Source organism: Falco peregrinus, chromosome 5, assembly GCF_023634155.1.
Source record: "Falco peregrinus isolate bFalPer1 chromosome 5, bFalPer1.pri, whole genome shotgun sequence".
NCBI classification, from domain to species: domain Eukaryota; kingdom Metazoa; phylum Chordata; class Aves; order Falconiformes; family Falconidae; genus Falco; species Falco peregrinus.
Window position 1 is genome coordinate 7,713,908 of NC_073725.1, and position 16,003 is coordinate 7,729,910.

At 40.1% G+C, this 16,003-nt stretch overlaps 1 protein-coding gene across 4 annotated transcripts in view; it reads right to left on the reverse strand.

Annotated features, from left to right (window-relative positions):
• TBC1D5 (TBC1 domain family member 5) overlaps positions 1–16,003 on the reverse strand; it is a 326,048-nt gene that overhangs the window by 23,305 nt on the left and 286,740 nt on the right. For all 4 annotated transcript variants that reach the window (XM_055806534.1, XM_055806535.1, XM_055806536.1 and 1 more), the window contains one exon: positions 1,463–1,562. In XM_055806534.1, the coding sequence (XP_055662509.1) occupies positions 1,463–1,562 (100 nt within the window). The remainder of the gene's footprint in view (positions 1–1,462; positions 1,563–16,003) is intronic.

The following is a 16,003-nucleotide window of genomic DNA, read 5'->3' on the forward strand; positions in this document are numbered from 1 at the left end:
GAAGAAACTAGACTGGAAGGCTCTGAGAGCACTGCAGGGGTGCCACGATGTACCCAGTGAAGCCCCACAGGCAAAGCTGTATAAGGGGATGGCTTTCCCTGTCCTGGGAGGGTAACAAAAAAAAAAAAAAAAAGAAGGGATGTTATTACAAATCTTTTGCTTTTATTTCATGGACCCAGTGTTAAAAGGCAGACTACTTCACGTATCTTTGTCTGGGTTTATTCTGATCTCTAGTCCAGAGCCATAGCTGGTGAGATGCTCATGCTTGTGCTTGAACTGCTACCCCCGCTAAGCACTCCTTGTCTTCTTTCCTAACAGAAAGAAACTTCAGCTTTTCTTCTTGACACAGTAATCTTTTCCCCATCATTTCAGCAGCTTATAATTTATATCCTTTGCTTGCTTCTAGTCTCATCATTGCTCACATACCCTCACAGAAGCAATATATCAGACTAAATCTGTTGGGGTTAGAGGTCTATGCTTGGCTTTTGAAGGCTGCAATTCCAAACTTTCAAATAACACAGTATTTACAGTTTTTCCTAGGTTCGTATCAGTGGCTACTAAAACACTCGCATAAAAGAAAATGAAAATACAAGTATAATATGGCTTTCACATCTGATCTTTTTGACCTGGTAAACTTAGGTATCCATATACTTAATTCTACCCACTGAAATATTCAAGTTTAATTTATTTTGCTTAGATGTTGCAGGCTATAAATAAAACTTAAAATTATTGCAGCTGTGCCCTGATTTCTTAACAGCGCTTTTTCACATAACTAAATATACTAACTTTTAGAGTTCAGTTCAACCCAGTTTAAAAATGCTGCTTTTGTCAAAGCATAGCTAAGCATATTTACACCTGAATTGACTGAAGCTTTTTATTTACTTTCTCTGATTTGTCTTGGCAATATGTAAGTTGAATTTTAGACTGGAGTCTATGCTGATTCTGTTCCCAATGTATTGACTTCTATCTTACTGTATTTCTCCTGGTCTGGGCAAATATTACAAACCATCCAGCCTACTGTAACATGTTTTTACATCCTGAAGGTGATCACAGATTGTAAAGACGCTACAATTAATGAAAGCATATGAATTTTATACAACTATCACTGCACGCATCAGGTATCATTCTGGGACTGTTGAACTGCAAACGGCCTTAAGAAGTGTAAAGGTCATATGCTGTGAGGTCCAGCGTGTCTCTTACAATACAAGACATCTTAGGAACAGAGAAAGAGCATCTGTGCCAAAATGCCTCTACTTTTTTTTTAGCATAATCAAGTGGCTACCATACTCCCAAGTTTAAAAGTGGAAGCATCTGATAGAACAACTGGATGCATCAATTCAGTCTTCTTCATGGCTTATAAAATAATATGCACTATACTACATAAACGTTATTTTAGTTCTAATACAAACACGAAAAGAGCCTTGGCAAAGATTTGTAGCTTAATACGGGGTACTGCACTTACCAAGATGTGTATTCATCATCTTTGCACAATATTTGCACATGGCTTCCAGGTCATTTAGTTGTCCTTGTAGAAATGAAATTTGGGCCTCCAGTTCCTCCTCCTACAATTAAGAGATTATTAGCATTAAAGAGCTCCAACTTTCTACAATACACAGTAAAAGTGGCAAGCTAACCTTTGAAATGCTTAGACATCTTCTAATTTTTCCTATTCCTTTGTTCTTGAGAAATTTTTGGAAATAAAAGACAATCACCTTCCAACTGTAATTATTATAATTATTATATTATAATAAAATTATTATAATATAATAAAATAATTTTAAATTATTTTGCCATTTCATGGAAATAGGGTTTGGTTTTAATGTTTCAGTGTTTATTAATACGACTCTTTTTTCTTCTAGAGTCAAATAAAAATCTGTCTACCCTGACCCAAGAAAAGTTAACAATCCATATTTCTTTTACAGAGCAGATGCTTGGTTTTGCTTGTGCAAACACAATACCACAGCGATAGCTGAAAAAACTCAGCAAATGAAAAAAAAATTATCATTTCTGGAAGAGTAATTTCCACAGCAATCCCTTTGAAACCTCAGAAAAATTCTTTTTTTTTTTTTTAAATTTTAAGTCAAGTATTTCATGAGACTTAATACCATACCTCAAGGATGTATTACTGCTATATATTTTGGCATATTTATTTTTGCAACACATCATGCTCTATCTACAAAAAATCTCCACTTCTATGCTCAGCCAACTGGACTTCCACCCAATGTCTTATGTAATACTTAAGCAAAGCCTATCTTCAACTCACATAGTATAAAGCAGTTACACTAAATTTATCAAGTTATGTTTAAAAAAATGCATCAACTGTAATTTACAATATGGTTTTTTTTCAAAAAAGATTCTTGATTTTAAGGCCCTGGAGAAGCGTTATGATCTAGCCGTCATGCTCTGCCTAAGCAATGGGAACTGCTTCAGGTAAGGATTCCTCTTTCATCTCCTTTGTTTGCCAGTTTACAAATGTATCCAGTCTGGACTTTGAAGGCCATACTGCAGAGAAAGTTCACCGCTCCTTTGGAAAAATTCCTTTAAAGCTTAGTCTCAAACAGTATTAGGCAGTTTTTTGTTTAAGTATGCAACTGAATTCAAGATATCCAAATGAAGGCAAAGTAACTTTTTAATATCCTCTTTCTCTTAGGAGTTTTGCAGTTCTATCATATCTTGTTTGATGGAGATTGTTGAACATTAGAGTGTGAATTACATTTCAAATGAAAAAAATCCGAAACTGATCAGCAACAATATAGTGAATGACTAAATCTTGATGTAAAGATACAAGTAATCTTAATCTCCATCAGAATCTGAGTCAGAGCCAAGAAAAGGAAACTTTGCAGTAATACAGCATATATGGAAAAGAAATTGATAAATAAAAAGAAATTCAACAGTAGCATTTTTCAAGATCTAGCAGCATCACTTTTTCCCTACACTTTTTCCTCACACTTAGAATCTACAGACACTAAACATTTTTTTTGCCATTTCTTATATTAATATACTTACACCTTATTTTACTCAGCCTTACACTTTGACCACTTAAGCCTCGAGGGGATTGATTTTATATGGCCAATTTATAGCTGCTGAAAGAGTAATCTCATTCAAATTCTGCAGTTCTGTCACGGCCTATACAAGTGTATCTGCACTGATGTTTTTATTGAAGCAATGTTCCTGCAGAAGGACTCTTCCTAATACATACAGCTAGTGACTGCAAGAAATAATCTACCATAAATTTTGAATTGCCATTGCACGCAAGTGCAGCTGTAAGATAGGGAAAGGTGACAACATTTGAGTATTTTACTATAAAATAACGTAATCAAATTCTAAAATCATTATACAAAATTGAAACCCAGTTTATCTCCTACAAGTGAATAAGAAAATCTAACTTTGGTAATAAATATTTCCGTATTTCCCAAACTATTTTTTCTTCTTCATGGATGAGAACTGCAGTAAATTTATCTTAAAATGCTTTTGGACAGCTCTACACACTTGAGGAGATTCTGAAACTAAGCTCAGTCCCTCCTCATTTGGCAAGCGAGACCAGTGCTGAGTAAACTACGTCCACCATTCTTTCGACTCATTAGGATGCCGTGTGGGGAGCAGAAACATTCAGCAGACCCAGCACTCACGAAGGATGGGAACTCACAGACAGTGCAAGAGGTTTCTTGCCAAGTGGGAAACCTTGTGAACCTGTGTTCTCACACGTGAACACACGTGGAGTTCCTGACTTATCTGGCACTCTCAGGAAGGGCACCGAGGAGTGCTGCCAGCGGGATGTGCAAAGAAGCAAGATGGTTAACTTGGCACTTGACACATGAGAGACCCAGACGTGCTGTCACATAAGAAGACAACACCCAAATGGTGGTGACTTGCTACAAGACATCACCCCCGTCCCTGCTGTCACCAGCAGTGCTGTGGCAACCTCTGTGCAGGTGGACCCCTGAGGGTGACCTCCCGGAGGCATGTTTGCTCTGCTGTAGTTGCTGCAGCTGCAGGAGGGGAGCTGCAAGAAGAGGCAAGTGTGTTTTATTGCACTGGGGTGACAAACAGGTGCTTGATAGGACCTTTCAAGGTGTAAAAGCTTACGCGACAGACAGGGAAGGTGCAAGTGAGGCACGTGCAGTGGGAAGACACGCATTCCTAAGAAGGTGGAAACTGAAAGCTTGTGACTTCTGGCAGAAGGGCTGCCCAGTGGTGCAGAGTCCAGGCAGCAGAGGGGAAGAACAAGCTCCCTCAGAAGAAGAATCCAGGTTGGACACCATATCAGAGCACTACCGAAGAAAGTGATGTGTGACAGCGAGTGACTGGTGACTCTCTTCCAGGGAGATTCATTAACTGTGGAGGTTTCTTGCTTGCATGGAACCTCAGTTTGTGGTGTTGCTGACAGACTGTTTGGGGTCACCCAATGTTCTCACTTTTCTTCTGCTTATTCATGTATACACTAATGGCATAGTGATGTGAAACCATTTCAGTTCAAAAGTAACTGTAGGGCTCCTGGGCAAGGGTGAAGGGGACAGGAATGCCAGTGGCGTTTCTCTTTAATCCTATGGCAAAAGGGAGAAGCCTGGATAGCAGCAGATGGATCCAGTAGACCACATATGGCTACATATTTGGTGGCACTAGCTGGGCTTCAACTGTTTTGCTTCTGGCACCCAATTTGATGAGGAGACAACTTAAGAGAACAGATCTACCTAGCAAAGAGAGGGAAGAACATCTTTGTGAACAGACCGGCTAATCTAGTGGGGAGGTCTTTGTCTGTCATAGAACAGGGACCTAACCCAGAAAGACATGAGAAAGCATAGGGACAAGGTATGCAGGAGGTCCGCTTGGCTGAGTAAGGAGCTTCTTAATGTACTAAAATGGGAAAAGCACATATGGAGATGGAAATGGTGGAAATGGAGAGCACATATAGGCAATGACAGGAAACAAAAGACAAGCACACAATCACTGTTTGAGAACAGGAATGGAACTAGGAAGGACAAAACCCAGCTGGAGCTAAAATTAATGGGGGACTTATTAAAGGGTAACAAGAAGGAATTTTACAAGTACAAGAGCAGCAAAAAGAGGTTCAAAGAAAATGTAGGTCTGTTGCTTACTAGGGGAGATAACGACAGATGAAAAGGCTGCAACACTCAATACCTTTTTTGCCTCTCGCTTTTTAGGCCAATTCTGCTCCAAGACCTCTGGATGTACAGTTTGGGAAGGAAAGAGGTGGCTAAGAGTGGGGTGGGTAATAGGTTGGTGAATACCTGAAGAAGCAGTATGCGTTCAAATACATGGGGCCACATGGGATACAACCACAGGCACTGAAAAGGCTGACTATGTGATTGCAACCCCACTGGCTATCATTCGTGACAAAACACTGACACTACAGGACATCCATGATGACTGGAGAAAGGTTAATTCTACCTCCATATTAAAGAAAAGTGAGGATGATCTAAGAAACTATACAACGGTTGGCTTCACTTTAGTCCTTGGAAAAATCATGAGGCACATCCTCTTGGAATCAATTTCCAACACATAAAGGACAAGACAAGAACTGAGAAAAGTCAACAAGGATTTACCAAGAGCAAATAATGCTTGACCAATCTAATTGCCTGCTATGATGGAATGACTGGCCATGCAGATGAAGGAAGAGGAGTGAATGCAATGTATTTTTACTTTAGTTAGGCTTTTGTCACTTATTTCCAACAGTATCATCATTTATAACATGACAAAGTGTGGGCTGAATGAAGGATTGTAGGTGGGCTTAAAACTGGTCAGACCCCCAAGCTCAAAGAGTAGAGTCAATGGCTTGATGTCCAGTTGCTGGCTGGAAATGAGTACAGTAAGCAATGGACTGCTAATGAAGATACTGTTCAGTATCTTCATCAACAGCCCATATGAGGAGACAGAATTTCAAATGATGCAAATCAGGCTGCTGTGCTGATTGGTAGAACTTCAATTCAGAAACATCATGAGACACTGGAAGCCTAGGCAAAAGAAACCTTTTTAAGGTTTCTGTTTTAGAAACTTCAGTAAGTGCAAAATTCGGCACACGAGCAGAAACCCCCCAATGCACCAGTGCAGACAGGGAAGGAACTTGCTATGTTTCAGGCTTGCTGAAAAGGATCCGGAGGCTACAGTGGCTGCTGAGTTGTTTATAAATTAATAAAGTTCTCTTATCACAAATAATGTAAACAGTGCACTGGGCTACATTAGGAGGAATGTGGTCAGCAGATCCAGGAAAGTCATCACCTGCCTTTACTTAGTGCTTGTGAGCTCTCACCTTGAATAATGTTTTGGTCAAGAAGGATGCTGAGAAACTGGGAAGGGTCCAGTGCAGGTTACTATTATGATTACAAATCTAGAGGACAGCCTGAGAGAGCTGGGTTTGTTTATTTTAGTAAAGAGGAGCCTAAGGGGCGTCTGCCAGGAGCCTGCAAGTACATGGAACTACAAAGATGATGTAACAAAACTCTTCCCAGCAGTGGCAGATGATACAGAAAGGACCATGGCCCAAAATCATTCCTTGGAAGGTTCAAATTGGTCATTAGGAAAATGTTCTTCGTCAGAAGAGCAGTGCAGCATTTGAAGAGGTTGCTCATAGAAGTGGCAGAGTTTCTATTCGAAGTCACTGACCTGATCCAATGTTAGTGATTGTCCTGCTCCAAGTAGCAGCTTGAGCAGAGGTCTCTTCTAATCACCGTTTCTAAGACCAGTCTTTTCACATTAACTTTCTAAAATTGTTCCGCAAATTATGAATTTTTTAATGTTTTGTAAAGGTAAGCAACAAAATCACAAAGCCCCTCAGAAAAAAAAGGACCTTTTTTTTCAGTATTCTAAAATTCTTTAGCAGTAATAGATGAAACAACTGATTTACAGCCAGCATTGTGCAGATGCTCTCAATTTCTGTCCAGACAATAATCACTGCGCTTTTCTTAAGTGCCAACTTTTGTGTTTCACTGCACTGAGAAAGTGAGTACCCTGGATACCATTTTTATTTTGCGTACAAACAGCAGTGCTGATTTGCTCTCTTTTATGCATGAACAGAGACTTATAAATCCTCTATTAAAAAAAAAAAAAACAAACGGCCAAATGTAAGTCAAGAGAAAAACAGTATGGTCTATGCTTGCTTCCTTGAGAAACTGACCTTTCAGCTGATCTGACGTGCACAGTACCAGAAACACGTGAACAGTGATTTAGACTCATTCAGCCAGATTTCAAAGGTTAACCAGCTGACCGCAAAATAAAAATCAATCATTTAAATAACTAACCAAAATAAAAAAAATCAACATCAACTTACCGAAGAACATGTTCTATAAAGCATATAAGCTCAATATTTTCTAATATTGGGAGTTGCATTATGCAAAAGAAAACCAAACCAAGCAGCAAATCAAACAATGGAATCACTGCATCAGACATGGGAGACCAACATCTGCAAATTTAATGATGCAGTCTTGCAGAAAAACAATTCAATAATACTTTCTGAAAATTTAGTCCCAGGGTCCTCAAAACACTTTTCCACACCTTCAATATTCCAGATGAAGTAGAGCCTTACAGATAATCAGTAACATCTTGAATTGAATACCAGAATGAAAAGGAAGTAGATTATTTGTGATGCCACATTGATTCACATTTCACTAACAAAACAAAGCAGGCTAGTGTTTATGTCTCTAGTCAAAGCAAGGCTCTACTTGAGTGCCTCCGTTTACACATCTCCAAGTGTTTTCCTTGTTGTGGCAAGACTGAATCTGCAGAAACCTCTACTTACATTTATGTCCCTCATATTTGTCTTTCTTCTTACCCACATCTAGAACTTTGCTTACATATTTAAATTTCCTTTTTTCTTTTGCCATGAAAATTAATTCCTTTATGATTAATTATTTGCCATTTCTTTGCTGTATTTTTACCCAATCTGTATAATTCTGGTGCTTTCCGTTTGTCCAAAAGTTCATTCTTCCCTTTTTATTACCTTTCCTTTCATCTCTCTTCTCACCTTTACAAAGACAGCTATGGAAATAAATGTTTTATATCCTTCCTTCTCTCCTGAGCTCATAATGAGATCAGCAATGCCTCTACCATACCCCATTTTTTATCAAATTTTACTGTTTCAGGAAAACAGCTGTGACTAACTGAAAGTGGTTAGCACCGTCAAGAACAGATTACAGAAAGTTTTACAGTTTTGACATTGTAATCCTATCCTTTTACAGCTCATTGCTTTACAAGCTGCAGTAAGGTTTGCGGAGATGGGTAAGGGCACTGGAATTTAGCATCCTACACAAGCCAAGGTCTGAAGAAACAGAGTTTTGGAAGAAGCCACTCTTTCTCAACCTTGTTTTTTTAATCAGTTTAAACAATTTTTCTCCCAAATACATGACATGTAGCTTAATACAGAAGTATGGAAAACAGGGAATATGAACTCACAAAATCAGGACTGTAAGTAATGTCTTCCATAATACCATGTAGTTTTCAGTATTACTATTCAGGAAATGAAATAAAAATTGTATTTCTGTCTGTTTTGCTCACATAGAAACTCAAGGAGGAGTAAATCTGTTGGAAAGGCTTATGACAATATATGTCCAAGCATTTCATTAATGAACACTCAGAATGGCAAAGCTCCATTCATCTTAAAGCTGAATCCTGAATATGAATCAACTACCAAGTGTAAGTGCAGTGGAAAAGAAACTATCTTCAAAGAGAAGAGTATTTAAAGGTATTTAAGGTATTTAAGCAATAATGCTACAATTTAAAATGTTACACAAAAAGTGACAGAACTGTACCGGAATAACAGCCTGGTCTTCCTGGTATCTTGTCTGATGCCACTTAATGATGGGCTGGGTAAAGTGTAATGAAGAAAGTATTTAATGATATAACATGTAACGGTACTGCCCAGAATGCTCTCTGAGACTACGCAGATTTGTAGAGCAGAGATTTCCTGAACTAGAGGCAGGTTTTTTTGGTCTTTTTTTTTTAGTTAATAGCTACTTTTCCTATATTAATTTGCCCAGTCACATTTTCAGTTCTTTCAGTATTCATAGTAAGATCACTATGGAAACATCCCAAGCTCTTCGAAAATGGGCAGGGCAAATTAGAAAATAATTCTGATGAGATCGGAACATTTAAAGGAAAGTAATGGGAAAAATGAGATAGATACAAGGAAATCATGAAGCCAGGGACTTGCTAAGAGTCTTAACCAGTATGTAAGAGCTTATTTATAAAATATACAGAATATACCTTCTGGACAGTAGTAGCATCTTACATATCAGACAAGATTCAGATGCATGGCATAAATTGCTTTCTCATTTCATTTTATGCAAATTGCTCAAGTAAAAAGCAGTGGTTATCATTTCCATTTTGTGAGAATGTATTTAGTTTTCATTTTTGAATCTAACAATTAAATACAAAATTTAACCTTTTAATCTTGCCCCCCTGACAGCTTAACATTGGTTGACACTCCCATGTTTTTTTTATGATCTATGCCAGCCACAGAGCAGTCTACAGCATATGCTGACATCTAAACCAGAAACCACAGTTTTGGAACAATGAATTACATACAGTAGGATTTAAAACAAAATTTGAATTTATTTAATTTACTAATTTAACTTCTCTATTATTTAATTGTATCACTCATGGGCCCTCGTCAGGACCAAGGCCTCGCTCTGCTGGGTGCTGTACAAACATAAAGAAAAACCACACTTCTCTAAAGGACTTAACAGTGTAAGCCAAGAGACAACAGATGGCTGCAGACACACATATGGGGAGGACATGGAAACAATATAGCTGTATTAGTCAGTCTCATAGACATGGCTTCAGCATTTTAGCAACCAAACTGTTGTCAATGGAAAGGTGGAATTTTTAGGAGAGTTTTCATACAGCATTTGCTTTGCAGACGTTTAGAGATAGTTTCTTCTACGTGGAAGAGGCTATGAAACAATTAGATGCAAGTTCAGCAAGCATATTAGTCAGGGATGGAATATATATTGTCACTTTTACTTTGAGAATTTTGCTACCTGTGAAATGTTTGCACAAATTAGAATTATTTCACATATTAATATATTACCATGGGAGGACACAAGGAAATTCAGATACTGCCTTCAGGTGTTCCTGCAGCAGTAGAGGTTATGTACTGATTTTCTGTGCTGAACCCTCACCAGCCAATATTTCTGTGTCCCTGTGCTAGCTGAGGTATACCCATACTTCACCTGACTCATGTTTCGTGTTCTTCACATCTCCACAGCTACTGGTTTTTAAATTATTTTGAATATATTTTCATCAATGTTAAACATTTAAGCATAGCCTTTTCATACAAATCCTACAAACGTATTTTGTTCCTTTAGACTGCATGCACAGTGAACTTGAGGCATGTTTCTATTTTACATCATTTTAAATCCTGCTCATGTGTTTGTTTTACACCATTTTAACTCAGGCTGCTTCTACAATCCCAGGTTGATATGAGGTAGCTTAAGTAGAAACATCTTTCTTTCCCTTTTTTTTTTTTAAACTCTCTTTATTTCACTGTGTAGTCCTAGTAGGCATAGTTGCTCAGAGTAGCAAATAGGACTTTATACTTGCCGAGAGTTACATACTTATTTCAGTGCTCTCCTAGGTCAGAACCATTAAAGCAGAAACAGGTTCTCTCAGATTAATAAAGGAAATGGTGGTGTAGTTACCCACCTTAAAGAAGGATAAGGGGAACACAAAACCTATGGAAGCATACTTTTATTTTTCTCCTCTGCCTTATCATACTTTGACCTGTTGCTCTCCGCCACATAACATTTGCTCTATGGTAGTACTGTATGTCTCAAAATACACCAGGGGACATCAGAGCAAGCACAAATGCATTAGGTAAAAAGTAATCCTAGAAGTTTAGGTTCAGACTGCAGGGCTATCAAAATTAAAGCATTTCAGGACACAATGCATCCTCTTCTGCTCAAAGAAGTAAATTCAGAATAATAATTACCCATTTTACAAACCTGAAACAAAACTGCCACTGTGCAATCTTTAGTGAACATATGGCCGTGACAACCCTTTGAAAGGGGTGGGGAAATGGGACTGAGAAAAACTAAGGAAATAAAATGAAGGATGAGAGAAAGGTCAACAAAATATCCATTGTGACTCCAAGGAGCCAAACCAAATCGGGTTATGTACCAACACTTAAAAAAAAAAAAAAAAAAAAGGTTCAGAGGGCTCTGACTGAAAACAAGTATCAAAACCAAGAAAGAAGTTTTATAATACAGATACAAATGTACAAATCTGAAATATATTCACCTGCAAAGGCACATCTTTTTGGGCATTAGTACAATCCTGACTTGCTCTGTGTGCTTTCAGTTAACAGCACAGAATGGGATGGCATCGCACAATGCTTTCCCAAGCTATGCACATGTAAGCAGTACCAACAGATTATTGGTAAAGGATTAAATAAATAAATAAAAATTTCAGCCTTTCTGTACTTAAACCTCCCCTTCCCCCATAAACCAGCAAACAAATCCCAACAAAACTGAAAGGGTTACAACTCTGATTCAGCATAATCAATGACCGAGGAACTCTCTCTTCCAACATTCAAATTTCTAACACTCTAGAGTTAGCATTGTTCAAGGAGACCCACACTTTCTAAATGCAAGAAAAATTTTGGTTTTCTTACTCTTTTTAAATTTGAGAATGGGTGATATATATACACACGTGCATTTTAATACAAGTATGTATCTGTAGCTTTTCTGAAATATAAGAAATAAGAATTTGTGGTCAGCTATTTCTCCTCTTCTTCCAAACTAGAATAACCTTCTGTTCCTCTTCCTTGTCCCCTAGTTTGACGACGACAGCAAGGTAAAAAATATCTATTTATAATTTATATTTATTTACAATCTCTACTGAGAAGATTAGTGAGTTTGAGGCAAAGTATCTGTTTCATGGTGTTGATAGGTAATTATCTATTTATTTAATTTATTGTCCTTTAAAACAAAGCTAACAATATTTAGATATAGTGACATTTGGAAGAAGGTGAAAGTTGGAGCCTCAGACGATCTCCCTAGCCCCCTGATTGATCCATCTAATTTCAATTAAAATCCTGAAAATAGCTGAAACTCTGGCTCACAGCTTCTAAACACCAGGTCCTGCTGTTGAATTTCAGTCTTAAATAGTTCAAAGTCAATTTGCCAGTGTTATGCTGCTGGAGTCCGCTTAGTTTGCCACGTCCCACCTTGCCTGGAAATATTAGTGGCAAAGGACCACAGGCTTGGACATTTTCCAAAGCAGCTCTCGCTGTTGAACCTGTTAGTAGAACAGCTTCCAGGTACACCAGCCTCACTGTTGCAGAGCTAGAAACCATCAGCTGTGCTACTGGAGCATGAGCAGGACTTGTTTTCATCTAACTTGGGTGTATTTTCCTCTTAAAAATACTCCACTTCTATGCTCAGATAGTTTCTCCTTAGCAGGAAGATGGAGAAGGATAAACATGAATAATGGAGAAAGCTTTTGCCTAGAGACAAAGAAAGTAGGGATGGAAAGAAACCTCTTTTGCAAGCGGACACGAGACGTGACACTCATCTACCTGCTGCCTGCACAAGTCCACCTGTTGGCACTGCACTATGGGACTGCTGAGAGACAGATTAAAACCAAAACCCATAAAAAGCTGGAAGATCTATAGAATGCCAAAAATTGTATGTAACTGATGGGTAGGCACTGAGTAACTGAGAAAATGGGCAGTTTTTCACTTGCTAAGGGAATAGATAAGAACAGAACTGTAGGGTAACAGAAATTATCCCTTTGAACAGAAATGCTGATAAAGGGTTTCTCTCAGTGCTGCTGTTGACATTGTTGACTTAATCATGTCAGATTATTTCTTCATAAATAATGAAACTGAGATATTAATTTAGATGGCATGACTGTAAGTATTTTAGAAGTAGCTATAAATAAACACATCGGTGAACGAGAATCCCGTTTCCTCCAGTATCGCATCTGACAGGCTTTTTGCCCATCTGGTACACACATTGCTGGCGTTTAAGACTGCATAAGCCCATTGTGGCAAATGTAGCAGAAATATGAGCAGGAGCAGAGGAAAAAACCCAACCACTTTATGATTTTTGAGCTCTCTGAAACAATGTGTTAAGTATTCTTGAATGCATACGGCTATGGAATGATTAATATATAGATATTCGGCAATGAATCTAGTTCATACTCCATGCTTCAGTATTATATTACTAAAGTATTTAGTTGAATGTTATTGAAATGGTTGATTTGGTGTGATGTACTTAAAGTAATTATGCTTCTTAATTTTGCTGCCTGAATAAGCATTTTAATATACACACAGTTCAACATACACATAGTCCTTTATGAAGGACTCTCAAAGTACACCCTTTGTAAAACACTTAATTTTTTTTTAAACATCAGTTGCAAAATAGGTTCACTAAATCCTTCTCTATTCTGGCTGGATGTATTTGACCTTTGAAATGATTCTTAACATGACTGAGGATGCAGACCAGAGCAGGATCTTTTATTTACGGGTTTTAGAATCTCTGATTACATTGTTTGGAGTTTAAGGAGGGTAAAACTTAAGTATAGTAATTATGAAGGGACTGTAAATATACACCATTTATATTACATTGTCAAAAGAATAGAAGTACAAGTTTTACTGTTTTTATAGGGAATGATTTGATCTAACCAAACACAGACAAAAATAAGAATCAAGCTATTAAACACATACCTACAATTTATTTTGGTGGGAAAAAAATCTCCCAAACACAGAAACCCTTTCCGCTCAAAAACCCTCCAACTAAAACAATAGCCTGATTTAGAGATGTTTCTCATCTGCATCCATGTTTTTGCTGAGAGTTCAATGCAAGTCTTTCAGCTCTTCACAGAAATGGACAGTAATTTTGTGGTGTTATCTTAAGAGCAGGATGAAGGGATGAGATTTCCACTGAAAAGGAATAAAGGGCAAAGCAAACCACCCACATAGATCCTCAGATATATTTTCCTGATGAAACATTAACTTCATGATTAATGTATGGAAAAAGGATGCACAGAGCAAGTCCTGTACCTGCTCCTGCTAATATGATTGCTGTGGAGTGAAGGATCACACTTCTTGGCTCCTAAGTCACTTTGATCCTTTTGTAAACATTGCTGATAGCCCTATTTATTCATTATTTTGGTATTTTTTAGATTTTCCCTGACATTTTTGAAGGACTAGCCAATAATTTTAAAAGTTCCTCCTGCCTTCTTTCAAATGATAAAATTCTAATTTGCTTCTGTGCAGAAGTTGCTGGTACGCATAATTCAGCTGCACATATTACCAAGAAAGACAACAATTTACCCTGACATTTTAAAAATCTTCCAAATGGCCCCACAGATCTGTTCTGTATACATGTTTATTGCTCATAATATGACAGAAAAGCACTGCAGAGCCACTTGGGTTTTTATTCATCTTTTTTTTCTAAGCAATTAACTTCCTGTTTTTATCACAGTAGTTTCTTTTCCCTGAAATGAATCACTCCAAAAAAGATAAGGAGCATTAGGATTCAAAGCTGCCACTCATGCATACAGCTGTTGTTTTACTGAATTATACGAAACTTGCAAGTATTTCTAATAAAAACCTAAAAGGCAGCTTTTTTTCCTTGTACTGTTTTCAGCTCTTTCATTTGAGTTAGAGCATGTTGTGGGAGCCTGAGGAAGGCAACGGAGAAAAGAATCGCACTTCCAAAATACCTCAGAGGTTTTTCTGCGAACTCTGTTCACATGACCTGGCAGCACCTCATATTTAATATTCTTTTCATCTATCCCTCAAATGAGATAAGCACTGAAGTATTAAATAAACTGCATTTTCAGGTGTCTGAATTGGCCTACCACATCAGAATAAGGAAGACAAATGTCCTCCAGTATTAACTGAAGTTCACAGAATCACAGGTTGGTCGGGGCTGGAAGGCACCTCTGGAGATCACCTAGCCCAAGCCCCTGCTGAAGCAGGCTCACCCAGAGCAGGCTGCACAGCATCGCGCCCGGGTGGGTTTGAATGTCTCCAGAGAAGGAGACTCCACAGCCCCCCTGGGCAGCCTGCGCCAGGGCTCCGCCACCCTCCAAGTAAAGAGCTTTTTCCTCATATTCAGCTGGAACTTCCCGTGTTGCAGTTTGTGCCCGTTGCCCCTGGTCCTGTCGCTGGGCACCACTGGAAGGAGCCCGGCCCCGTCCTCCTGCCACCCACCCTTAAGGTGTTGGTACGCACGGGTGAGACCCCCCTCGGCCTTCTCCAGCTACACAGCCCCAGCTCTGCCAGCCTCTCCTCACCAGGGAGGTGCTCCAGGCCCCTCACCAGCTCCGCAGCCCCTGCTGGGCCCTCCCCAGCAGCTCCCCGTCTCCCGTGACTGGGGAGCCCAGCGCTGGGCCCAGCACTCCCGATGGGCCTCACCAGCCCGAGCAGAGGGGCAGGATCAGCTCCCTGCACCCGCTGGCCACGCTGCCCCTAACGCGCCCCAGGCTCCCACCCGCCTTCTCGGCCACAGGGCCACCGCTGGCCCGCGGGCAACCGGCTGTCCCCCAGCACCGCCCGGCCCTTCCCCGCAGAGCTGCCCCCCAGCAGCCCACCCCCAGCCTGTGCCGGTGCAGGGGCTGTCCCTCCCCAGGGCAGGACCCCGCGCTGGCCCCTGTGGGACCCCATGAGGTCCCCTCCCCCCGGCTCTCCAGCCTGCCCAGGCCTCGCTGAGGGCAGCACGGCCTGCTGGTGTCCCGGCGGTTCCTCCCAGTTCGTGCCATCGGGAGACCTGCCGAGGCTGCGCTCCGTCCCCTCAGGTCACCGATGACCCAGCTGAACAGGACGGGACCCAGCGCTGACCTGGGGCACAGCGCTGGCTACGGGCCCCCGGCTGGGCTCTGCGCCGCTGGTCGCAGCCCCTGAGCTCTGCCCTCAGCCCGCGCTCAGCCCATCACTGCCCGCTCACCCAGCCAGCTCCTGAGCTTGCCTGGGGGCTCGGGGGGGGGCACTGCCAAAAGCCTGGCTCAGGTCAGCGTAGGCACCACCCACCGCTCTCCCCTC